A 26,722-nucleotide genomic window follows, 5' to 3' on the forward strand; every position below is an offset into this window, starting at 1 on the left:
AAAACTAAGGATATAGTGTAATAAAAAGATTAGATTATCCAACTTGTCTATTGCAACAAGTAATCATCAATTTTTTATTTTTTTTCTCCAAGTGATTGTTATGATGGAGGATCAATTGCTTGTCCTTTTTAAACCATGTCTGGCATTTAAACTTGCCACAAGAGAAAATTTATATGTGAAACGTGGTTTTGGTGACATGGGGATTTGATTTTCCTTCATGTACATATCTAATACACTTGAAAAGACTTTGCTGAAGTATTTTTTGAAGGGATTTCATTTTATAACCTGCTTTAATAAAAGTATGTTTATTTCTGTTATGCTGTTTCTTTGATTAAGATTACTATCTGAGCTAAACCTCTCCTCCCCAGCATATATTGCTGCCTCTTGTCTGTATTCTGGCAGATGGTTTTGTTCAGCCTTGCCCTCATGGATGCCATACAGTGAAATGAGTTGATGAGCCTGCTGACAATGTTTTCAGGAAGAAGGTCTTCAATAAGTGATTTAGTAAATTCTTTTTCATAAAGTTATCATGTGTATTCAGATAATCACCTAAATATTCCTTTGCTGTCACTCTTAACGGTTTGGATGTATTTTGAGGACTCTTCCTTAAAGCGCTGTCAAATGTTTCCACCTGTTATCCTTGTTTTATGTGCTTTGCGTTAGGAACTGTCCTTTCAAAACAGAAGTGTCTAGGAAATGGGGTGATCAATTCAAACCTGGAAGAATTGAGAATGGTCATATCATAGTTAGGTATGTTAGCCAAATCACGTGCTACACAATTTTGACTTTTGTAAATTATTAGGCTTAAACCTCGTAAGAAGATATATTGTTTAATGCTCAGATTACATTTCATGAAATAGTTTTCCAATTTATTTGGTTGAAAATGCCTGGTCTAGAAATCTTTATCCATTCACAATTTAAATAAATAACTAGAGAAGTTTTCTGAAAACAAAGCATGCATCTTTGCAAGTATGAAACTAAATACATTGCATTTTATTTATCAGATTTCATTTTGTATTGCATGAGAAGTGGGTTGGGTGCTTGCCATTTCAGATCTGAGAATTCAAATAGGCCACTGCAAGAATTTGCATACCATGTAGTAATCAAGATGCTTTGGTAAACATCTGAATGATTTGGCAAGGGTTGTGAAAATACTTTTTCTAGATAAATTTAGCTGCATGCTCAAAAATACAATATAAATATTTTGTTCAACAATTGCTTAAATTTTTTAAAGAATAATAGGATGGTTTCTGACATACATATTTGAAGGTAACTGTAATAACATATGATGTCATTGATATGCTCTGGTATAGTATTTTAAAATACTGTCTCCTGGGGAATAATTCACCTTATTTTATATAGGATTTCATTCTGCAAGGTCTAAAAACATTATGTACATATGTACAGAATCATTGTTGCATAGTTCTTGGCAATTATCTAGTGCACAGTACAAAACTGTGCTCTTAAAGAAAATTTGACTAAAAAATGCGGGGAAAATGTGCTGTAGGTTTTTTTTGGTTTGTTTTTTTTTAAAGTAATATAAAGTTAGAATCTGTTTGCAAGCACTTGTTCAAAGGCATCCTACAAAATACTGCATAAAATGAATTTATTTACCAAGAAAGTAAACACATAATTGGCTAGTGCTGCTGGGATTTAAATGAGGTAGTCCTAAAACCAATCCTACGGAAAAATTGTTCTGACTTAGTTTGTTCTAGGCGTACTTTTATACATTGAAAACAAGTTTATTTCTATGCAAGCATTGAAGTATTTCATGAAAAATAATACCTACAATACAAAACCACTAACACTACAATACAATACATGAACAGTAACGCTACAATAAAAGAAACTGTAACAGCTTTTGTGGCTATACATTTCTAAGTTGTAACCGCCTCCTGTCCAAACTGGTTGTTTCACTTCTCTTGCTCTCTCACTGCTGTTTGTCTGCCACCAATTTGATAAAATGGGAAAGCACAAGATATTCAAGTTATAGGAGTTGTTTTCAGAAAGTGGATGCCTAACAGAAACCACAAATGAAGGGAAATTAAAAAGCAAGTTTAAACAAATTTCTGTAAAATCATAAATCCAGTAAATTATTATTAAAATCAAGCAGTGAAGAATGGATGCTCTAGGGAAGCTGTGTCTCTTTTTTGCTCTTTGCCATAGAGAACCGTTTGAAACCAAGTACTGTAGAATTACATTTTACATAAAATAAAGACACATTTAAAAAACTGATAAATTGATTGATGTCTGATAAATAAGGACAGTGTCTATGTCTGAGGTTTACTTTGGATGGAGAATGGTTATGGGAGGCAGCACAGCTAAACTTTGCCTCTTTGTCTTAGCTCTCTAATTCTGTGAGGAAGCTGGGACTTTTTTTCATATGTCTCCCCAGATAAGATTCTCTGTAACATCTTCTTGTCTTGGCAGTTGATGCAATACTAATACAATTTCTATAAAACTGCTGTGGACATCATTGGTAGAATTTGAAAGGTTGCATAGGACTAAAGGAGGCAACTTCTCAGGTGAATAAAATTTTGGATCGGTGCTTTTATAAAGGACATAGTTTATTTGTAATTAGATGTTTCTTTCCTTTGCTACTTTATTTTTCAGAAAATACCATTTTTTTTCTCCACAGACTTCATATTGGATGCTGAACAGCAATAGATTTACTAGTGTAATGAATAGCGAGTGCTTGGAGTTATCAAACCTTTTATAGCTTCAGTTTTCTTAATACAGCTATTTTTTCCTCATTGATACCTTTTAATTTGGGGCAGGGGGTGGGGAGTTGTTTAATTTGGAGTGTGTGTTTATTAATCTCTTTCTAAATAGTTATATACTTACTGATTACTTTCAGTTTCAAAACAAAAAATGTTGCCAATCAGAGCAAATATTTTAGTTTAAATGAAAATTAGTTCTTGACCCATGAAAGGGTTGTTTGGGTTTTTTTAACCTTTCCTATCCAGTACAGGTAATTGAGGAGAATTTTTTTTTTAAATATTTGATGTTTTAAGTTCTTTTTTAATGTATCTGTGAACACTGAACACAGAAAACTGTGATTCTCCTGCCTTTACAAAAAAACGATATATAAAAACTGTTTACATGTAGATTTCTTCTTTAAATGATAATTAACAATCATAACTATTTCTGAAAATGCTTTACATACTGTTTCCTCCAACAGCCAAGTTCTCAAGATGCTTGAAATGCTTGTATTTCGTTATCAAATTTGGCAGCTAAGTATTAGTCTGACTTTAAACTGAAAAAAAAAAAAAGAAAAGAAAAACTGTATTTTCTTTCCCTCCCTCAGTATCCAACAGAACCACCAGATTGCCTTGTGGATTTTCCTGTTCAGTTTGCTATTTCTTGGATGCCACAGGTAAACTGCTGTACTGTACTTCTTTTTTTAATAACTGAGATACTTACACAATATGTAGGTGGTAATGAGGGGTTGGACTTTATTTTTTAACTCCAGCTTTTTTCACTGTGTGCATTTTACTTTTATACATCCTTATGTAAATGTAATAATACTGAACTCTATATTCCTTATGATAGTGTTTTAAGTATTTTCCTTGCCACATAGCTATACCTTGCATGTTGTATGCTTTGCACTCATACTGGCTGTTTTTTTTCTTAAGCTGTTCCTACAGCTGAAATATCTTTAGGAATGAGATTGGGAAAATATATGTGTGAGAAACAATTGTCTTATAGAAAAGAAGCACCCTCTAAAGTTGACAGAACTTAAAAAAGGCGGTCCCCCAGTTTGTTATCCTATATAGTTTTCATAACATAACAAAACCTTTTCAGTTACAATCAAAAGAACAACAGAAAAGTACTTAATAGAATTCCAATTTCATAGTTTAACTGATATCGTTAATATAAAGAACCAAAAGCCATTGTCTTTTTTTAGTGTCTCTTGCATTATTTCATGTATCTTTTTTCCTTAATAGAGCATGTGTACTTGATTAAATGGATTTAAATGTGGCCACTTATATGTAAGTTAATTTGAATTATCTCTAGAAAATAGTTGATGTTTAATTCCATTTAATTCAGGAAAATAGATTTTACATAAATGATTGCATTTCATAATTCTAACTGTTGTGAGGATTTCTACCCATTAATAAAGCCTGTCTTTATGGTACTAAATTTACATAGGGAACATGGCTGAAAGGTTGCATCAGAATGATTTTAGGACGGGCATATAATTTTGACTGCAAAGCTCAAGGTTCTGTGTGTCCCCTCAAATCCCCTAATATGAGAGCTTGAGGAACTAACTGCAAGAAGGGACCATTGCAAGTAAAAAATATATTTAGTTTCACGTGTAATTTTAGGGTTTGATTCTCTGGTGTGGTTTGGAACAATTTAAACAGATACTGTTTTTCCCTTAAATTATACTGGATTCCATATACTACAGGCAGGATTTCAAGTGCTGTTTCTAACCTCAAACTTTATACATACTTTTAATAGTATTTTATTAATTTTACAGTTTTGCAATTTATGATGCCTCAAATTAACAACATTTCAAATGTCCTTGACAGTCATTACTTCTCTGTGTTTACGGTTTGTAATTTTAAAGCTACTAGCTGGCCTTGTGTTTTAATGAAATGTTCTTGAAAAACATGATATGAAGCAGCCTCTGACAAGTTAAAGATGGGAGCAAATGTATTAATATTGACACTACAACCAAGTAAAAATCTAATGTTAAAAATATGACATTCTGATGCTTGAGATTTTAAAATCTTTTTACAGTTAGAATTACCTATGAACTATTTGAAAACATGAACAATAGATGTTTGTATTTAACTGAAGACCAGGTTTTGAAATCATGAGATACTAATTCTAGCTGCTGATAGCCTGCTTTAATACTGAACCAAATACCAGCAACCTGTGCATTCTGCTGGTAGAAATGCTTTAGTTGTAGTCTTTTTTGAAAATTGACCTTATCTGTGGAGTGACATGAACCTAACACTTCTGGAAAAAAAAGTCTGTAGTAGTTGTGTAAATTGTGTTTATTTTCAAAATGTATAGAAATCATTGCAGTGAGCAGTCTTCACGCCATGGTAAAATAAGGGTTAAGCTTAGGTAACACTGAAACACCACTGGTAACAGAATTTAGCGGGTCCTCAAGTGGTTGAAAGTTTTGGTTCCTAAAAGGCAAAACCCCCATGCTATACCTATTTTCTAGTAAAGTAACATGAAATTTTGATACTGATAGGTCTTAAATTTTAATATTTATTGGTCATCTTTAATGTAAAAACCAACAAGGCTTAATTAAATTTATGCAATCGCACTGTTAGAATCTAAACACCTATGAAAGAAAATATAAATAAATTTCAGGTAATTGATTTTTTATGGTTTTTTTTCACCCCCCTGTGTGTGCTGTTGCCTATTTCAGGTTCTTTTCAGTGCTCATGGACTTTAAACTTGAGGGTTTGTTGCGTGGTTGTTTTGTGGGGTTTTTTCTTTTCTTTTCTTTTTTTTTTTTTTTCCCCTCCCCTCCGTATAATAATAGACATGGCTTTATGGCATCCATATTAAAAATGGGTAATTTTCCTTATGGTCCCTGTCTTCCTGCTGGGTTGATAATGTTTTGATGTATTTTTCTTTTGCTCTGATGAGAGGTCTGCTGCTGCTGCTCTGACATATTCATTTGGATGAATAATTATAACTTGCACAATGTCAAGCTGAAGATGGTAGGGTTTTGTGCGTCATGACAAGCCTAGTAGCCAGTGCAGGTGTCTCACAGCATGATCAGCAACAGCCAGTGTATTCTGGCTCAGAGGAGACATTTTAGAGTAGTAAGAAATCAGCACCAAGGGCAATGCTGCTGCTGCTACTGTTATAAGTGCCAAATAAATGCAGAGTGCTTCTCAATGACAAGTGCAAGAACATCTACTTATTTCAGTTATATTCTTTTTCTAAATAACCAGATAAATGTGCTGTCTCCACATTTTAGCATACACTGTAAGCATGGGTCTGCAGTTTCACTGCATCTATATTCTGCTGCCCTCACATCAGGGTATTGTTTCTATACTGACCACTGCCCACCTGGTTGGCTACATGAAGGTCATGAGAGTGGAAATTAATGACTAATGAGGTCATGCAGCCAGCCAACAATGAAACAGTAATACAAGATTCAGAATGTATAGTGGTATGAAAGAGGTTATTCAGTTATTTTGATGAAAACACAGTAAAATGCATCATAATTGTGCTTTTTCTTAGCAAAGGAGCTTCACAGACACCAGTTTTATATGCCTCTATAAATAGAAAAAATGGAGATGGTTGACAAGACACTTTATAAAGATTTCAGAGTGTTGTGTCTCATTTTGATTTGTGCTAAGGAGGGGGAAAATTGCTAAAGTTCTGTTTGTGAGAAATGAACAGTTCCCAAGCAAATCTAAGGAATCATAAATTATTTAGGTGATACAGGTGATCCCTTTTCCAGTCAACAACTGTTTGCTTTATTAAACTGTATTTTACCTATGAATTCATAAAGGGCAAACAAGTAACAGCACCTGCATTTTAGGCTACTTTACCTTTTCCATTAGGAGGCTTTGCAGTTGTGTGAGGAAGAATTTTAGCAAAAAAAAAATCTCAGAATAATGATCACATTTTAATCTTTAAAAAAAAATAATAAATTGTGCTGTATTTGCCTCAGTTAGAACATTTTTACTACTATTTGGTTAATGTTTAGTCCATTGAGGATTTGGAGCAGGTGTTTGAAATTTGGCAGCATAGCCATGTAGTACTTCTTAATAGTTACTGAAAGGCTTCATGGATTTTATGGCAGGAGCAGACTCAAGACTTTCTTTTTTTTATTCCCAGCCTCTATGGCTCTAGAAATAAGGACCAAGAGTAGAGTGACTTTTTTCCATTCCTTCTTAATCCTTTAATTGCAGGAAACAGTGTATGGGCAATAGGGGTGAACTTGGGAAGGTGTTTGAGTTGGAGTAAAGTAAAAAAAGAAGGAAGGGGTTGGCATGAAGAGCTACCAGTGATGAGATGGAGACGAGAGTGCAGAGGGTTGAACAGAAAGGTCCAGAATACCTGATTTTCACTGACCAAAGTAAGTGCTTTGTCTCCTACCAGTTGTTGAACTGGATGGAGGATACATGTAGTCTGACAGCACAAAGGTAACATTTGGGTCAAAGTTTTCGAAAACTTCTGGGGAATCATCACAGTTGATATGTTTACTTGTCTGTTTTCCTGTAAAATAACCAATTTAACCCAGTCTCTACAAACACCTGTTTTCAGAAGTGAAGATCACAGAATCATGGCCCTCCAAATTAACATGAAATTGCTGTTCAGTCCAAAGGACTATGTTGGTATAGCTTGTGTCACTATGTGTCAGATTTTTGCCTCATAGAGCCTTGAATAACAAGGACTTTGAGGCTGAATATATGCTTTGTTGGGAGAGAAAACTCTGTGTGCTGAGAGTCACTTACAGTGCTTTTTCAGGAGTCGTCACTAATCGTATTCTTTGTTTTCTACACTCACAACTTGAAATTTGAAAAATCTGGAGAAGTGTTGAGTGTTTAAAGCTATGACTATGGTCACGGGAGGTGATGTTCTAATAAAACCAGTCCTCTTAAAGCCAGATGAAAGGATCTCAAGCTGAGTGTTCCCAACTAACATTTTCTCAGCCTCTTGGTTTTCCATATGAAAACACAGAATGAGGCCATCTAATGTGAAAAATGCATTCTGATGGTAAACCCAATAATGTTTTTGGGCTGCTCAGCTGCTGTGGTGGTCATTGTAGAGAGCCGAAGGGAACGGGGTCATTAAATCATGCAGCATATCTCTGTCAAAAACTTACCAAGCTCCCACTTGAAAGTAATGAGGTGTCCTGGGACTGGAGGGCCTTCTCAGGACCTCAGTGCTCTAAGGGAGAGAGGAAGCCAGCTCCGGCTGCTGATTTGGTATGAATTCACATTTGATGGGTCTTTCAACCAGCCCGAGCTCTCGGTATCTTGTACAACTGCCATAGCATAGGTAACAGTAGCTAATCATCGCATCTCCTCTTAGGCTGGTTTGCTAGTCTAAACCAGTAAAACTTTTTTGACCTTGTCGAATGGCGGAGTCTCCATTCCTCATATTAGAAACAATTTTGTCCCAGCCACGGTGGGTTTGCTTGAGAAGGTCTGGTCAGAATCATGCGCCCTCATTGGTGCCTTCTGCCCTGGCTTCAGTAGTGCCTGGTCAGGCTGGGGATCAGGGAGCACAGCTGCAGAGGGATCGCCTTCCAGCCACTGCAAGAGATGTCAGCGATCCCACGGGGGGGGGAAATAGTAGTATGTGATCAAGTTAGAAAAGACTGTGATATCCACTTGTGCAAAAAACTGCATTAAGGTTTTGTGACTATTCCAGCACTAGTATTTCCTCACCTCTGCTAGCTAGTCATTACTACTCATATGGGCAGCTGATGTCAGTATCCTCAGTAGTTAGAAATAAAATGCAAGGTTGATGCTACACATTAAAAATATCTTCATTTTGTTTTAAGTTGTTGTGAAAGATTAAACTGCCACAATGTTCTCTGTTTTTGTAATGGATGTCTTGCCTGATGAGCATGGTAACCCTAGCAGATACAGAGGATGGAGTAACCAGTTTGGTTTTGCTAGTGCTTTTTAGAGTCAGGGCACCCAGCGATGATATCCTGAATTATGAATGTCTTATTTTCCAAAGAATATTTGACATATTTCATACAAATTGTAATGTATTTGTACAAAGGTTACCAAGAAACAAAGAGCTTGTGCTGTTTGACATTATTAGTGACTACCTTGGTGTAGTGTAGACAAAAAAAAAAAAAAGCATGATAGCAGTCTTTTCTAGGAAGAGTGTTGGGCAATGACCAAAAATTAGTTGGTTAATCAAATAAAAAGGAACGTTACAGTTTTCATGGTTTGCATGACAAGCATGTGATGTATTTAAATAGCTATAGATGCATTTATGTATATAGCAGGAGACAGCTGGCAACATCAATGAAGCATGCAAATAAGATCAAATGAACAGTGCATTAAAAAAAAAGATTTAACTACCTTTTTAAGGAACATCATTGAAAAATTACAATTAGTATTAAAATTAATTGGATTTTAAAACTTATCTGTGGGTTATAATCCCTTGATGTTTCTTTTTTCTAGTGAAACCCTTTGAATTCCCGGAAGATAAAGATAAAAATGATTATTAGAGGATTTATCTGTATGTGATATAGAAAAATGTAAAAAATCAAAATGGAAAGCAACTGTTGCAAGTACCAGAAAATTATGCTATTAATTTAAGTGTCATCAGAGCACAAAAGATCACATTTCAGGACTGTGTGAAAATTATTAAAATACTGGAAATAATAGTACTTAAGATGAAGATATTATACTCTAAGATGTGGTTAAGTGACTGACACTATTATATCACTTCAGGTATTATAAAAGTAACAAAATGCTTTTAAAGATAATAAGCGTTACATTTTGAGATTGGCAGTATTCACACTTTTCTGCTTAAGTGCTTTCCTACTTTAATATAATTTAATAACAGCAGGAAAAAATGTAGCATTTTATTTCTAAGCTACACCGTTTCTTTCTAAAATATGTATGTGTAAAATATAAAAACTTATTACATATAAAAATCATATTTCTTCATCTGAAAATGTTCATATAATTTGCTTCTTTTTGTCCAGGTGAGAAAGGAAGAACATAATCACTAAAGATTAAAGGAAACCATTCCATGTATATTTTGTGTTATTTATAGAAAAAAACCCCTTTAAGAACTGATCACTTGCTTTGCTTTTCCTTTTTGACCCCAAGAACTCTTTCCCAGGCCAAAAGATACCTGAAATATTTTTGTGTTATCTTTTTGGGGTTTTAGAACATATGTTACCATCTCTTTATCCTAATTGAAGAAGGAAGTCCTGTCCGTTCTCTCCTATCCTTCCTGCTTTTACTCATGCGTTTAATTGGTCAGTTGTGTTCTGTGTAAACGATTCCAAAATCCCCTTCGGTGCTCCCAAATGATTCCTCTCTTTCCACTCTTGAATTTCCCACTACCAAACAATTTGAGAAGGAAGTTATCCAGGAAGAGTTTGTCTCCAAAACGCTTCCCCCCACCCTTGATCTCTCTTCACTGCCGCCCTTGTCTAGTTCCTTGACACCTTCACTTTTTTCCTGTCGTAGCTTCGTCTCTCCCCAGGAAGCCACATTCTCATGGCTCCTTGTTCTCCTGCTGGTCAGGTCAGGACACTTGCCAGTTCCTCCGCCGATTCCCTCTGACGTCAGGCTCAAAACCTGTATGGGGCATTACGCCAAATAGAACTCCTCTCTGTTCTGTTCCTCCTCGTGCATCCTTCACCTCCTTTCGGTTCCCTAAATTCATGTTCTGTACCCTCTGGGCATCTGCATTTGGAAAGGGGTTAACTTGACTGCTGAGTGTTTTCTCTGCTTGGATAAGTCCTTCCCTGTAGAAATAGTTACTTCTCTTGTGCTCAGTGATGATTTTAAGAAGACTTCTTTTGCATTGCTGTTCTGTATATTCTCCTGTATAATGAAAGATTTTTCTGATTCCATCTAATCCACTCTCAAATACTGAAATCCCTTGAGTGTAATCCTCTGATTATTAGACGGTTTCTTCTTCTCTTACCATACTTACATGGCTTGAAATCTAATGTTAAGTACCTGTTTTTATACTGCTTAATTTTGAGATAATTATTATGCCATTGTTAGGCTATATTTCTTAGAGTCTTTAAAAAATAAATAAGCCACATTAGTTATGTGGGTATTTCTGTGTATTTATATTTGGTACTACTGCCATGTTGCTCAGCTGAAGTAGAGACAAAATATCAGAATGTTAGAAGTTTAACAGTAGATAATGATGATTTTTACTTTAATTTTACAGTAGTTTGTTACAAGTTACAAGGCAAATTAATAGTTGTTACCAGTTTTCAGAAAAGTTTTCTGAAAAGGAGTATAAAACACTATCAAATCCAGGTATGATGCATGTATATCACGAACTACCAGGATTAGAGTACTTATTTGTACTCAGGATACAACACTGTGTTGTTTCAAAAAAACTATGAGGTTCAACCTTTTATGCTACCATGATACAATTGGATACATAACTAGATTTTAACACTTCTTAAATTACCTACAGTTTGTTTTTGAAATATTCTGATGGCTGTAGGTGGAAGCTATATGAAACTTGTTTAAATTTCTTCTTTTCTTAGAACTCTTTAATAGACATTTATAATCAGTTCCTGGCGGCATTAGAATCGCTGAAAGAATTTTGGGATGCCATGGATGAAATTGATGGGAAGACATGGGTGCTTGAGCCAGAAAATCCCACACGGAGTGCTACAGCAAGAAGAATTGCAATAGGTACGAAAAGATTTGAAGGAATACAGTGGGTCTGAGAAGTAAAACTTAGGGTGCTGTTGTGCTTTGCTTATCTAATCAGATGGTGCTTGTTGGTGTTAGGAAAATGAAAGGTAGCATTTAAAACCAACAAGACACAACTCTCTTATTCTGTATAGTTAAAAAAATAACCTCCCAGAGAATACTAAACTTGTTCAGAAAATTAATTACAACTTTATGGTGTCACATAAAATGAAAGTTTCTGCAGGAAATATTGTGTATTTGTAAATTATGAACATGTAACTGTCAAAAACTGAGGACTTGCATGATAACTCGAGAAAAATCAGTTATTTTTAAAAAATCAGCTTGGATGAAGCCCTTGTTCACAAATTCCAGGGGGTTTTTAACAGCTTATTACTTTAGATTGATCCTGTCCTGGAAGAGTGAAGGGAATGTTAAGAGTGCAGTCAAAAGGGAGAAAAGGGGGTTAAAAGAGGCAGGTGGAAAGGACAAAGAAATACGAGAAGAGAGGAAATGCGAGGCTTACAGTGTTAAAGTACCTTAATTCACATGCTGATGGCTGGCATTTCAAGGTCTTAATATATATAGGATGAGGAGTCTTGTAATTGTAAAGGAGAAACTTGCCACTGTCAGAGGTTAGAAATGGGGGGTGAGGGCGGAGTGTATCTTTGAAAGAAGAGTTCTGATTTTTAGCTTAAATCCAAAATATCAATAGCACATTGTAGAAATCTGAGAACATACAATGGACCAAAGTAGACCTATGTTGTCCCTGAAACCGGTGGCAAGAATGATTGAAGAAGGAAAGGAGCTGGTGGGGTGCTGAGGCTGCTTCTTCATTGGGGGTGGAGGGAGGGACAGAAAAAGTTCAGCAACTGGCTAAAATGACATGGGTTGGACAACACTTCTTTTTTGTGTGTGCGTGCAGTCAGGGTGGCTTTATCTTGGTTCTGCTGTACTTTGACACAGACCAATGAAAAGGAAAGAAGCGCCTCAAAAAGCGCCTCACGGTACATCAATGGAGGGCAGTACAAGGCTTTGAGCCCTTTGAAGATTGTGATGAACAACAGTTATGACTAAACTTTGATTTCAGTCATTCCTCCCTTCAAGGAGGGCAAGCCTAACATACCTCTTTATTACAAAAAATGTTGGGTTTCACCTGGTTTTATTTAGAAGAGAATTTGCTGTGAGGTTTTTAACCTGGATCCAGAACATTTTTGAGCTGCTTACCCCTTATGAATAGCAGACCTTAGGAGGATGATGGGGTATCTTGTAAAAGAAAAAGTATTTGCTATTTCAAAAATATGCCATTGTTCACTCAGTCCAGGAGTATGCTGGGGGGGGACACACGGACTTTTACTGCTTAATAGGGTCTTTATGCTTCTCTCTTTGACTGTAAAAGATAATGAGGAATTAATAACAATTACTTCCCTACTACCTTTAAAATTTCACTAAGATTTCAAGTGGATTATGTCATCCAGCTTGAGTTTGATTATTCAGAAACAAGTCTAAGTGTTAGGTTAAGATTAGTCTAAAAGAAATGCAAGACTGGCAGGTTTTTTTAATCAGTTGCTATTTTTAATTACAGTCCATTGAAATTTAAATATTTAATATATACTAATATTTTGTACAGTTAATTTGGATACCTACCAACTTTTTAATCATTTACTGCAATGAAAAACAGCCTGAATTAACCAATTTAAAACTGCTTTTAAAAAAAGGTTAATGTTTCCATTTTCAAATACTTGACTGCAAAGAAAAGCTTCCCCTATGACTTACTTGCTTTCTTATTGTAGGGAACAATGTCTCTGTGACCATAGAGGTAGATCCTCGGCATCCAAGCATGCTCCCCGAGTGTTATTTTCTTGGAGCAGATCACGGTAAGGCAGCAGACACACACTGTTTGTTTCTCTTCTAGAATCTGATCTCTGGCAAGCAGATAGTAGCGTAAGCTATGTCAGACTCCTGGGGTAAACTTTACTTAAGCAGAGCCAGGAATTAAGCTGAATACGTGTGTAGGAGAGTGTTACACAGTAGATGCTGGGGTTTTTAACAGCCTAAATCCATAGCATGCTGGTTTGCTCTGTGAGTGACACTTTTTTCCAGTGCTTTCCTAGCACAGTTTGGAGGGAACTCTGTCCCCTACAGGTGATTACCTAACTGTGTTTATATTTTAATATAATTTTCTTTAAAAAATAAAAAATTACTACATAAGTCCTAATAGTGTTTGGGAATATTTAAGTCTCTCATTCTGTGTCCCACAGCTTTTTACCAACTTTTTAAGGTAACTACGATCGTATCTTCAACAGTATGATGTTTTAAATATTAGTGTAATGAATTCCCCAAACTGAAAACTAAGAGCAGTCTTTGACTTGGGTACCTTAAGTAATTAAAGAACCCCTGACCTATTCCTTCCCCTTCAGTGCTGAAATATGAGAGGTTAAATTGGGTGGGGGAGCGAAGGGGATCGTAAAGATGATGTAATTATTTATGTACATTGTTTGCAGTGGTTAACCCTTTGAGAATTAAGCTGAACAACAATATGCACTTATGGTAAGCATCTTTAATAATACAGGTTTGAAACTGAAATGGTATTTGCCATTCCTAGTGTTGACTTTTTTCACCCTCTCTCCCACCTGCAGGGATCCAGAAATCAGTTTATTACAAAACTTGAAAGACCTCTTAGAAATTGATTTTCCATCTCGTGCTGTGTTAGAAAAAAGTGTAAGTTGCTTTTTGTTAATCATCAGTCGTTATTTCTGAATAAGTAAAATTTAAATAGTCACTTTATAACTGCCAGCAAAAATAAGAGACTTCGAAGAGAGGTAATTGGATTAATATATTGTCATAAGGACTTCTGAACTTCAAGCAACAATTGTCAGAGCTTGTTAACCTTTGATTAGAGGTGCAGACTTTCCTGTGGCCTTCATAGCAGTAAGGCGATTAATAACAGGCTTCACTATTAAAAGGGAAAGAGGAAGTTCCAGAGTAGCTAATGAGATGTGGAAAATCCAAACACTCTTGTTACGGATGTTGATGACTTAAGTTCTAATTAGGCAGAGCTCCTTAGAGGGGACAAGAGGCCGTCCAAATACTGGTGCATTTCAAACAAACTTGGAATTAATTTTTCACAACGCTGTATTTACTAGCTTTGCTTTCAACTTGTGAAATTTTTAAATTAATATCTGACTGAGGTCTCGTGTCTAATGTCCAAATGTAATGACAAATCACTGTGTTTAATAAAAAAGAAACAATGGGGCCCAAGAGTATGAAAATGCTTGTCAAACTCGATGTAATTCAGTGAGAAGATAAAATAGAACCTACTAAAGTCTTGTACGTCCGGCACCTAATCTCACTCTTTATGCCATAATGGTGTAAACATATATATTGAAGGCAAAATACTTAGTAATTCTAAGTAACAAAAACCGCAAAAGCAAAGACAAATAGATGAACGTGTTTTCTGTGTTACCAGCCCTATTTCTTCCTTTCAGTTATACTGCAAGCTAAAACATGTTGTGTTTTAAGGATTTTGCTAAGGACTGTGGAATCTGCTATGCCTATCGACTCAATGGCACTACTCCAGATCAAGTGTGTGATGATCCCCGATGCGGACAACCTTTTCACCAGGCTTGCCTCTATGAGGTAAAATAATTAATGGGACAGACTTGCTCATTAACTGACAGAGTCTAGAATGTAAGCATTGCCCACTGAAATTTAAGATGAAGCAAAATCCTTTAAAGGAGTGCTACAGCAGTCACTGTGCTTCCTCTTCTCTCCTAAGCCACAATTCATAAATAGGCTCCCTGTGGAAGGGAACCTGCCTCACTTTGTGATTATACAGACTCTGACTTGACACACCCCGTGTCAGGTGTTGATCAACTGAACTCTGTTTGGAAAAAACCCTGGTAATAGATTGTTCTTAAATTTGATATGGAACAAATGTGAATTTTAATCCACTTACTTATGTTGCAGTGGCTACAAAGTCTTCCTTCTAGCAGACAGAGTTTTAATGTCATCTTTGGTGAATGTCCATATTGTAATAAGGTAAGGAAAACTCATGAAAATGACTGATTGAACTAAATTGTTAGGTTTCGCCTTTATGTAAGCTACCACAGACTAAGTCAGTTGTAAAAGAGAGTATGTGGCTACTATATTCCCTTTACACATTGGCATAAAGGGAGGAAAACTTTAAATTCCCATGCATTTAATGCATCAGCATTTAACTAAAGGTTTTCTGAAACAGTATAAAGACAGCTACACACCAGTTATCAACATACTAGTGAGAGTAATTAAATATCACGCCGCATTTTACTCCATGATACTTTTTTAATGTTGCTGTAGTAAAGATCCAGTTTAAAAAAAAAAAAAAAGAATCCCAACATTTTAACATTTGTAACACGAAACAGCCTTGTACAAATAGCTTAGTACATACATAACTATTGAGTGCAGATTTGGAAAGTTTAAGAGAACTTGCCTGTAAAAGAGATGTATTGACAGTATTATTTAAAAAAATCTTTTTCAAGCCACTGACGCTGAAATCTTCAGTGAAGAAACTTTGAGGGAAAAACTGTGTGATGGGCACACGGCTGCACTTACACTGAAGACACTGAAACAGTGACATCAAAGAAAATACAAGGAAAGTAATATTAGTAGCAGAAGTACAAGTATAGCTATACTGTAGTGGTATGTTTTGTCAGTAAATGCAAGCCTAAATATAATGGACATCGAAGGACTAGTGATGTCAGAATTAGTTTCTTGCAGTGATAGCGGATGATCTGTAGTTAAGAGTTGATTGTGTTTCTTTTTGGATTCTGAGAATGTTGCTTGGGGGTCGAATGGTGGTAATTCTCTTGCAGTGTCTTTCTGCAGGAAAAGAAAATAAATATGGTAATAGCAAACTTAATATTGAATAATCGAGTGTGAATCGGAAAAACAAAGACACAAAAGACGACATCTAGGTATTTAAATTATCCTGGAGAAAGCAAGACAATTCTTACAAAGTCTTAACTCTGGGATTTGCAGGTATAAGTATATTGTATATTAAGTGTACAACATTAGGTATGATTAAACACCGTCTAAGGAGACATACTCTATTACTGAAGTCAACAGCTGAAATCCTTCTATATCTTTAACTTGTTTCCAAATAATGTTAATATTTTAAGTCTTTACAGTGTTCCTGCTAATAAAGTTTAGCCTGGAAACCCTAGACATTACTCTGAAGTCTGATTTGCTGTTTTAATTTGTGTAAGTTTTTGGTTTTCCTAGTGAAGCTAAACTTCTCCTGCTTTATCACCGATAGCATAAATATGCGAATAGTGGGGATTTTGTTCTAGTTGGATAGGGTGGTGGTTGGGGGCTTTTTAGGTCTCCAGAAGCAATGTCATCCTTGGCTTACCTTTTTGATCTCCATTTCTGAAAGGAATCCCCAAACACTATGCTTCTGTTTCTCATCTATCCAAGACTTGACCATATTTTCCATTGTCCCTTAGAAAAATTTCTACCTCTGGTTTCCTTTCCATGATCCCATTTGCAATATGTTATTTTTTACCAATACATCCCACTCAATTTCAACCCTAGCAATGTAGTTTTCTTCATGAAAATTCATAATGTAAATTGTATTTCTCTAATAGAAATTTCCTGTCTTCCTGTTTTATTCCTCTCTCAAATTGGTGACAGACATGTCTGTTTCTCTTCTTTTAATTAAATATGGGCTCCATCTGATAGAAAGATACTATTACATCCAACACAAGGGCAGCTCACAGGTTTTTTCTTCTCTGCTTTTTGTTTTTTCCATGTATTTTCTAGATATTACCTCGTTCTCTCTTCCCCAGGTTGTCTAGCTGTCCCGTCTCTCATAAGCATCCTACCCTTCTTGTCCTACTCCTCTCGGTCAGGTGTTCCCCTTTCAGCATAGAAATGTTTCTTGGTTTAATTTATACCTACACTTTAACTGCTTTCCAGTAGCATCTTACTAAGCAGACACACTCAATTCGTTCATTGTCCCAGCCACGTGATGTTCTTCTGAATGGACTTCCCCAAAAGATAAAAAAACAGGGAGAAAGAGAACTTTCCCTCCAAGTTCTGTATTCAGACGGTTAACTGCATCGTCTGTTAATAGCAACAGGGTGGCGATCCCATCTAAGTGGCTAACTTAGAGTGAGGTGCCTGCAGTTTACTACTGCAGGCAGTTGCCTTCCCAAAGGGTTTGGAATTGCTCTCTGGAGAATGCGTGACAGCCTCTCGCCACTCTAGTTCCTGCATGAACCATTGTTTTTTCCCTGCTTTGTGCCTGAAGAATGCTCCTGAATTTTCATAACCTCAGTACTCTAAAATTTCCTATATAGCTTTCCTTTACCAACCTCCTAAATTATGTGAAAGAAATTGAGAGGAAGTCTGCAAAATGAAACTAATACAATCTTGCCTTTTTTTCCTTCTCCAGTTTCTCACTTGAATATCTTAAATGTTATCTGACATCCGTTTTAACTCTCCCCTATTATGCATAATATTCAGTGAGTACCACAGAACTATTCTACATCAATGCAGCACTATTAATCATACTGGAGTAGCAGCTTCTCCTTAATAAAGACTAAATCAAAACACAAATATAATCTAAATACTAGACCAGCAATTGGTCCCTTTTCTGCAAGAATGTGCTTTTCATTCCTCCCACAAAAAGTTGGGAAACATGAATCCCCAAGTTACTCTCCAGTGTCAAGATCTGTAATCCATACTGTGTGCTTACTGTTCAAGTTAAATGGGGGAATTTACACCAGCTCTTTTTTTTCTTATGCCATGTTGGAAACCTAAATGTGGCTCTCTTTTCCATATTGGCTTCTTTCTTAGGACGATGGTAGCTTTTACATAAAATTAGAGGAGGGAGGAGATTTGGGGGAAGAATTTGCTACCTTTTTTTGCTAATATCTTTTAAATGTTACATTTGAGGACTAGGAAGTAGCACTGCAATACCTTCCTATTACAAAATCATATTTGTTACTTTGAGTCACTGTTGTGTCAGGACTCGAGAGACTTTTCAGAATCTGTCTACCTTGCTATCAGCCAAAACATCTCCAAAAATTGTTCTGCTCACCACTTTACTGCCTGATGCTCTCAGGTACAGCTGTGCTTTTTCTGCTTCACTCTCCTAGCTTGTACCAGAGTCTCCAGGCAGTGATCAGCAGACTGCTTGAAGCAAAGAATTTTGGATTAATAATAAAGCTAACCTTAAAGTTGCATTTTTGTGCTTATTAGAAATCGTCCTCATTTAACAAGTTATTTTTCTATATGAAAGAAACAGGTTAGAATCTCTTTGTTAAAGTATACATAAACTCCATAGAAAAGGAGCACAGTATGATTACTAAGGTGTACTTTATCTGCATTATTTTTACTAACATTTTTTTCATCAATTTTTTCATGTACAGTTGAAAAGTGTGACTGAATACATTCATTTAACCCTTTTATGCAGTAAATTACCAATAATATTTGAGATGAGTTAGTTAACTACTAAAATCCTCAGATTAAACAGTCAGAATTTAAGAACTTAATTAAGAGTGCTATGAAGTTTTCCACTATGTAGAAAAGGAAACTACTAAAGTAAGTTTCTACCAAGAAAACAACAGGGTTCACAAACGGAGATTGTTGTTTCCCCAGCACCTTTATCTGATGAGCAGACACACTGTTGCAGTACTCATAGCGCAGTGTTTTACTATCAAACTATAAAAAACCAGGAGTGGTAGTTTGGGAATAGTATGACCAAGCAACTATACAGACTTTTAGTGTTTGTGGCATATATTTAGTTTAGGCTTTGTTTGTGGTCGTGTGGTGGTTTTGTTGGGTTTTTTTAAACTCTTGTTTTTAGAAAAGCTGATCTTTCTCTTGCAAGGTGCCATGACTGTTCTAAGGTAACACCAAAAACCTCACCTTTTGGGGGTGTTGAGTCTCCTGAATCGTAGTGTAAAATTTAACTAGCTTCTTTTCAGCCTGGAATTGCCGGTGTGTTACCCGAGCATGGGGCCTGCTTAGGCAGTTACATTCTTCCTCTTTCACTGTGTTTTCCTTCTGTTGCACTGGCTTTGGTGAAGACTTTGGTAAGCGAACCTGTAGATGTACAGATAGTAATTCTGTATGCTGACAAGAATTCAGTAACGTTCAAAATTGTCACAGGTACCATTCTGATACTTGGACCTGTCAGGTTTGAGACAGGTAAGTTTAGTGCCCTCTCTGCACTTATTCCCCGGGCTTACAAGAAACTCAGTTTTAGGCTTGGAATAATACAAGCCAGTAAGCGTATGCCAACTTCTGGAGTATGAGACGTAGCTCCTGGCTTTTTTCAAGCACTTTTTTCCCTCGCCGACCCCAAAAGGTGGACATTGAGCTGACAGAGCAAACAAACTCCCAGGAGATACCATGCATTACTGCGATGCCCAAATCCTCACCTGCTGAGGCTCCGTTTGGTGAAGCATCCTGTTAAACTTAGTTGGCTTTTCTTTATCTTGGAGTTGTTTGCCTGTTACCCCAGTACAGGCTTTGTTTTGACAGACGTATTCTTCACCTTCCATCTTTTTTTGCTTCTGCTGAACTGGCTTTGGCATAGGCTTTGGTAAGCGAACCTGTTGATGTACAGTGAACTATTTTGTATAGTGAAAAAAAGTCAGTATTTCAAAAAGAAAATTGTTCCGTCTTCAGTTCTGAGAACACAGAATGGGAGTAAGCTTTTATCTTTCTCAAAAGAATTGTTTTCAGCATTTTAATTATCAATAAATGTCTTCTTCAAACAGTACAAAGTTAGAGCTATGCTGTATTTGCGAAGTATGCTATAAAATAAACTTCAGTTATACATTTCAAAACATTCACTAATAGCCTTTATTGGGAATGATGCCAGTAAGTCACTGTTTGTTTCATTAACAAGTAAAGCTGAATGCATTTTGTATCACTGGATTGAATCAAATGCAAAATTCTCTAAAGTAAGATAATCGCTAAGTCTTCTGACTTGGGTAATCTAATTTAAGAGTTAAGACTTATATTCTACAGTCTCCTAAAATGTAAATGGGGAAATACATGGTGAATAGTTGCATGAGTTAATGCAAGTTTTTTCCAGTGCTGCTCTAAGCAGTAAGTATCAAATGATGTCTGGTTTTGGCTTTTGTAACTTGGAAGACAAATGTAGCCAAAACACAGGCTGTATGCCACATGCCTTTGGTACTTCTGGCACACTAATAACTCCGTAACTGTAATGTTTGCATATGGTCCTCTATGCAGCAGCTGTATCTGAATATAGCAGCTAAAAAAGAAATAATGGGCTGCTTTTTTATTCTGCAAATTAAATACATACAGGAGATAGAAACTGCACAAACTAAATACCGTTGAAAGTGCCAGCAGGCACTTCATATATTGTTTAATCCAAAACACCTCTTAAGAATATAATCTGTATAGTTCTGCTCTGTGAAAATTACTAACTTTAGGAACATAAAGGTGTATCTGTTCTGAACAACTCAAGCTAGTTTCAAACAGTCTACCTCAGGACCGAACGCTGTAGGTAGCCCTGAGCAATGGAATTGCACAGGCGAGGCTCGGTGCCACACTGACAGTTACCTGAATGCAGGGGCCCAAGCTGTTTTCTCTGCATCAGGGCACCACACAGCACCATGCAAGAACTGCTGAGCTTGTTGCCAGCAACCCCTGGTATCTTCACAATGTATACATACTTTAAATTACTACACCAGTTTCAAAACAGGACTTGGAGCACTCGTGAAAATATTTATTTTATGCCTAAAAATTACCATAGTCCACACTAATAAAAATTACAGGTTGGTATCGATGTAATTACTTTTTAATACAAAATCTAGCAGGTAGTCAGCTGGCCTTACCATACTTCATTTGGGCATAATGCTGGCACTTTTACTGCAGGTGAAAAAGCTAAAAATATTTAGCCGCTGCCAAAAACTGCGGTAAACAAATTTGAGAATTAATGCAATTAATATTTTATCACCTATGTTTGGTGTGCAATTGAAACAAAGAACCAGGATGTAGCCACTGTTAGGCTTTTTATGTCACCTCAAGATTAGACTCATATACTATATAGGGAGCTGCATCTTAAAATTCATGTTCTGTAGCAATTCCTCTTCACATCATCTTCAAGGAGCTGATGTTACAGGATCCCCTTTACGGGTGTTTACTGGTCTTCAGAAGGGAATTAACCCAAAATCACCTCTTTCCTGTGTACCAAACTGGTACAGGTGGAATCAGACAGGTCATCTGGAGTCAGATTCTGCTCATAAGCAAAGAAGTGAGGAGACAGTGGATTGTTTGTAGTGGCTCCCACTATTCTTAGGTTGCCTCTTTAATGGGAGAAGTGTTTGGTGAATAAAAGGAGAGGTGGAAAGGGAATGCAGAGATGAAAAGAGTCAGACCTAGGATAACTACAGACAGGGCCGTGAAGAGATGCAGTGGGAAGTGCCTGCCTGTCATCGAACACTTTGTCAGGACTGTAGCACCAAAGTGTACCAGGCCTTGAACATCCTCTGCAGCCAGTAACCACAGATGGAAAAATTGGATTTTCTGAAAACAGCAATAAATTTAGAGAAAGTTCACTTATCTGCTCTTTCTACTTGTATTTAAGTACTCCGTAAGTCCTCTGAATAACTCTAAAATTTCCTTTCTGCAGCTGTTCTGCAGTGAATGTTACAGGCAACTTGCTCATGTAAGGCAGCAGAACTGGTTGAAGAAACATACTCGGATAAGAAAGAGGTGATCATTGGTGCAGTGCTAGCATTCTTACTATTCCAAGAAGCAAGACACTCAACATTAAAAATTTCTCTGAAAAAGTGATGACAGGTGCCAAGATTTAGTAATATGCAGACATACTCTCTCTCTCTGATCTTGTTCTTGGCCATCAAAACCAATTCCGCGTAGTCCTACAGCACAAGAGTGCTGATAACTGACACTCCTCATTCATGGATTTTTCAGTGGGGTTGTGCACTTGCAAATAGCAAGTGCTACAGCAGCTTTTACAGCCTGGAAGGTCAGGATCACCCTTTATGCCAGCATACTGTCAAGTGTTAGGCCAGGCAATAAGAAGAAAATAGATTTACTATTCAGTATCTGACTCTTAAGAAATCAAAGACTTCTGTGAACCAGAGATCCAACAGGATCAGCTGGAGATCAGTTAACAGCTACCTGATATTTCAATTCAGTTCAGAAAACAGTACAAACTTAAAAAAAAAGCTTCTCAAATTAGTGAGGACAAAGTGGTCACCATCATAGCAAGAGAAATACTGTTACTGAAACAGCTTTTGGTTTTGTTAAAAAAAAAAAAACAAACAAAAAAAACCAAACAGAAAAGTCAATAAAATTGCCAAAATAAGTATCTGTAATTACCAAGATCAAAACCCAGTGCCTTTTTATTAAACATGAACTTTTGTTCTGCCTTCCATAATACGTAAATACTGCTGACAATTGGTTTGTGAGGCACTTGCTACAATAAAATGTAATTGTATCATGAGAGAAAGGTGACAATCAGGAGATCATGAAAAAATTACATATTCTCACTGGTGGTTAATTAGCCATGCAAAACCCCCTCAAACAGATATTCTCTTCTATTAGGAATGATTACTATGCAGGCCTACAGATGTCAATACCACAGTCATTCAAATACTTCTTTCCCTACTAATTGAAGGTTGTAAAGCTCTGGTGCCAAGGTTTTGCTTCCAAAGAGCTAATTTATGACTAGAAGGATATTTTATGTCTTCAGTTGCAGCAGCTACAAAACTCAGCAAATCAGAACCATCTGTGCACTGATACTTGAATCACCATTCATCTAGCAGCCTATCAGTCACATTAGTTTGCATCCTGCATTCTTGGCTCACATACACTTGTGATGGTCCAAAGTTCACCAGAAATATTAAAAATGAATGGTACCCTGACCCTGCCTTATTGCACACGCATCAGAGACAGAAACAGGGCTTTTGCATACGGGGAGTTTCAAGGCAGAGGTATGATGGGACTGACATTTCACAGCAAGTCCAATAAGACTGCTAATTACCTCAATCTCCACTTATTAAAACACGGTTTTATTAACTGTACAATTTCAGACTTAAAAGTACAAAAGGAAAATATAACACGATAGCTGTCAGTTTTAAAATTCTGTGTTAGTGCATCACATAGCACTGCATACCAATAACACAGTTAAACCCCAGAATAATACCTCCTCCACATTAGGGGCTGCAGGAGTATAAAGGCAAACGACAAAGAACAGTTTGAAAGCAAGAAAATGAATTAAATGCTTTCACTAATAAAGGTAACTTTGCTTTTAATCTGGAACGAAGGAAAAACCTGGCATTCAGGCTTGTCTTCAAGATGTTAGTGAACAAAGTCCTTTACTTCCCCATTATCCTGAAAGTAAATCATTCTCCACAGACCTACTGCTTTGAAGTGAAAGGCTGTAGGTCAAAAGGACTCATGACAGTTCTTCCTCCTTAAGGGTTGACATCCCACTTTTTAGCAAAGGCAGGGGAAACAGGAAGTAACAAACATGGTGTATTTAAGGCAAAAGAACTGCTGTGTCAGTCTCATTTTGAGATCTTAAACCATTTCCTCTTCTACAAAAGAAAAAGCAACAATCAAGCAGGAGATGTCAGAAATAATCCCAGAACTGTCTTTCTTACTTTTGACACTTCAGCAGCAGAGTGAGTTCGTGTGCAGGCTGCAGCGGAAAATTCCAGAGGGCCATCGTAGCGAGTTCCACTTGACTCTAGTCCATCCAGCAGGATTTTCTTGAGCACTTGATACTTTGGCTTCTCATCATAAGCTAAGCCATAAACACATGCCAAAAACTTGGATATTTCACCTGTAGAGCATATTTTAATGTAAATTTCACTTGCTGTAGACCTAGAACTTCAGAAAGAATTTAAGTCCAAAATGGATGCCAATCCTACACTGCCAAACAAGATGACACCATTTCAGCTGAAGACACACTCAAAACACAGAACTAACACTATCTTGTCTTTTTGAGATGAGAAAAGGAAAAGATAGACTTGGATAAATAAGCTAACCCTTAAGTGTTATGTCTTGTTATGCACATGCACTAATTCATATAGTACCGAAAGCTATCTAAGTATAAAAATTAGTCAAAATAATTTACTGACAAATATTGATAGTTCTGTATAAAATAAAAGTATTTTATATTTGATAGATCATAATACCCCTCTATGTATTAACTACTCTCAACAACACTATTTTAATCTGCATAGATATTACACTTTGAATGCTTTGGAAAAAAGCTACTTTTTTTTTTTTTATACTTCTACTACTTGGACACATATTGTTTTTGAGATTACATCCTAGAGCAGTCTAACAGCAGCATTATTTTGCTATCGTTATCAAGCAGTTCTAGAAACAGGGAAACCACTGAATGGGCAGAAATAATGCTATTAGGAAAAACATATGTGGCGGGGGGGAAATCAAACTTTTCTTTCAGTTGAAGGCCCAAGTGTATCCTAAAACTGGAGTACTACACCAGATATTAGCATCTGATAAAATCCCAGAAGTAAAGATTTATTAAATATGTATACACATCATGAATATATGTTATGTAATACATGATACATTCCAATAATTCCAATACAGAAATGCTATGAAAATAAGTCAATAAATCAAAATAGATACTGACCTTTGAAGAAAATTTGGTGTTTTCCCTGGGTTACTTTTGTATTTCAGTGAAGGAAGAAACATATGACAAGATAAACTGTCCATTCATTTGCTTTTTCAAATTCTGAATACTAAGCAATAAACCTTTTGTAGACAGTTGCTTACTATTTCCATACTAAGAGCTACTTCTGTTTCTAAGATAGTCACTGCTTCCTAACACCTTGGATTACATATGGCTAAGATCCCTTATGTCACAGTATGGCATACATCACAGATGAGACTGATTAAGATTTTTATACTACCACACACTGGGGATGAAAATTTAGCCCTCAACATCCATTTCATCTGCTTCATACTTGTTTATGGGATAATGCAGGAAAGTAGCAGAAAAAGAGTTCCTGCAATAAAAGCATTAAGCATCCCAAGTATCCTGTATCAGTAATCATCAAGAGTCATTTATTGCAGAGTGACCAGCATTCAACAGCATCCAGAATTTACCTTCTTCCTCTGCAGTAAACAAGCCTTTGAGCTAAAAATGCTTAAAATATAATAAGCTTGTACATGAAGGGCCTGATCCAGTTCCACTGAAGTCAGAAATATTAGTTCAATTAAACTGCAACCTGAATTAACGAGTGTGACATAATCTAACAATGAGTATTACGTAACTACTGCGTTATCAGCTAAACACAGATACTGCAGGCTGAATTCTTCTGTTGGATAGGTATGCGTAAGAGTGGTTCACGCAGGCTTGATTTCAAGGGCTTGATTCAAGGATGACTTCTGCTTGCATGCTAGTTTGCCCTAAGACCAGAGCCCAGTAATACTGCATGGACTCAGGCAAAACTTAGCAATTGCATTTAAGATTTTAAACCGAAGACTTTGTTAAATTTGTGTTACTTTCACTTATCTTCTGCTTCCCCCAAATAGAGTAAGACATTCAAGTATTTTTTGTAACAGGCTAAAGAACTATATGGTACATAGTGCAAGTACACTTACTACAGCTGCTTCCAGAAGAATCCCATTCCATCACTGAATCTGGGAGCTCATCCATAAGCCTGAAACAACATGAGAGTGCAACAATTTTATGTGGTTTTGGAGCAGGTGATTCTTCATTTGGGATTTCGGAAGACAGCAAGTCTCAATTCCAAAGGGAGTGGACCTCCGGGATAGCTAATGATTCACAGTACTGCTTTTAAAACAAAATCTCCTCTTACCAGCTATATTTTTAACTCTTTGGAGACTGCTGATTTCACCAAGACCAGGCTTACAGCTAAGACTGCGCTTTAACATTAAGTTTTTCTTTGCAGATGTTTTAAGCTTTCTAGAAAGAAAAAGAAAAATCCTTTGAGCTGAAATGGCTTGTTCTGATTTCAGCTTAATGATTGATACTTGTATTTTGGAATTTAAGAAGCAGTTCTGGTCTGCCTACTAGTCATTTAGCATCAGGCTCTTTCTGCCACATAGCTCACAGGCAGCTGGGTGATGGCTGTCAAAATTACAAGCAGGCACGGCAGGGACAAAAGGGGAGAGGGAGGTTAAACGACCTTAAGTCCCATGCACTTCATAAACTGAAGGGCAGGGTCACAGATGTACTTTCTATCTATCCAGAAACAGAAATAGCAAAGGACACTGGAGCTTAGAATCAATCATACCCTAAAAACAGATGAAGTATCACCAGCTCATCTTTGTGCAGACATGAACCAGGATGATCTCCTAGCACCTGTAGGAACCTG

The 26,722-nt window shown here is 36.5% G+C and overlaps 2 protein-coding genes across 7 annotated transcripts in view; one reads left to right on the top strand and one right to left on the bottom strand.

Moving 5' to 3' along the window:
• FANCL (FA complementation group L) overlaps nt 1-16,554 on the top strand; it is a 32,456-nt gene extending 15,902 nt beyond the window's left edge. For all 4 annotated transcript variants that reach the window (XM_069787652.1, XM_069787654.1, XM_069787655.1 and 1 more), the window contains exons 7-14: nt 3,308-3,376; nt 11,204-11,354; nt 13,145-13,228; nt 13,856-13,901; nt 13,991-14,072; nt 14,874-14,990; nt 15,321-15,392; nt 15,872-16,554. In XM_069787652.1, coding sequence (XP_069643753.1) covers nt 3,308-3,376; nt 11,204-11,354; nt 13,145-13,228; nt 13,856-13,901; nt 13,991-14,072; nt 14,874-14,990; nt 15,321-15,392; nt 15,872-15,907 — 657 coding nt within the window. In that variant the 3' untranslated portion in view covers nt 15,908-16,554. The remainder of the gene's footprint in view (nt 1-3,307; nt 3,377-11,203; nt 11,355-13,144; nt 13,229-13,855; nt 13,902-13,990; nt 14,073-14,873; nt 14,991-15,320; nt 15,393-15,871) is intronic.
• The window catches only part of VRK2 (VRK serine/threonine kinase 2), a 46,700-nt gene continuing 35,519 nt past the window's right edge, over nt 15,542-26,722 (bottom strand). For all 3 annotated transcript variants that reach the window (XM_069787649.1, XM_069787650.1, XM_069787651.1), the window contains 5 exons: nt 25,986-26,044; nt 24,008-24,189; nt 19,781-19,954; nt 19,266-19,442; nt 15,542-16,211 (listed from right to left, as the gene is read on the bottom strand). In XM_069787649.1, the coding sequence (XP_069643750.1) occupies nt 15,969-16,211; nt 19,266-19,442; nt 19,781-19,954; nt 24,008-24,189; nt 25,986-26,044 (835 nt within the window). In that variant the 3' untranslated portion in view covers nt 15,542-15,968. The remainder of the gene's footprint in view (nt 16,212-19,265; nt 19,443-19,780; nt 19,955-24,007; nt 24,190-25,985; nt 26,045-26,722) is intronic.

Source organism: Haliaeetus albicilla, chromosome 7 (assembly GCF_947461875.1).
Source record: "Haliaeetus albicilla chromosome 7, bHalAlb1.1, whole genome shotgun sequence".
NCBI classification, from domain to species: domain Eukaryota; kingdom Metazoa; phylum Chordata; class Aves; order Accipitriformes; family Accipitridae; genus Haliaeetus; species Haliaeetus albicilla.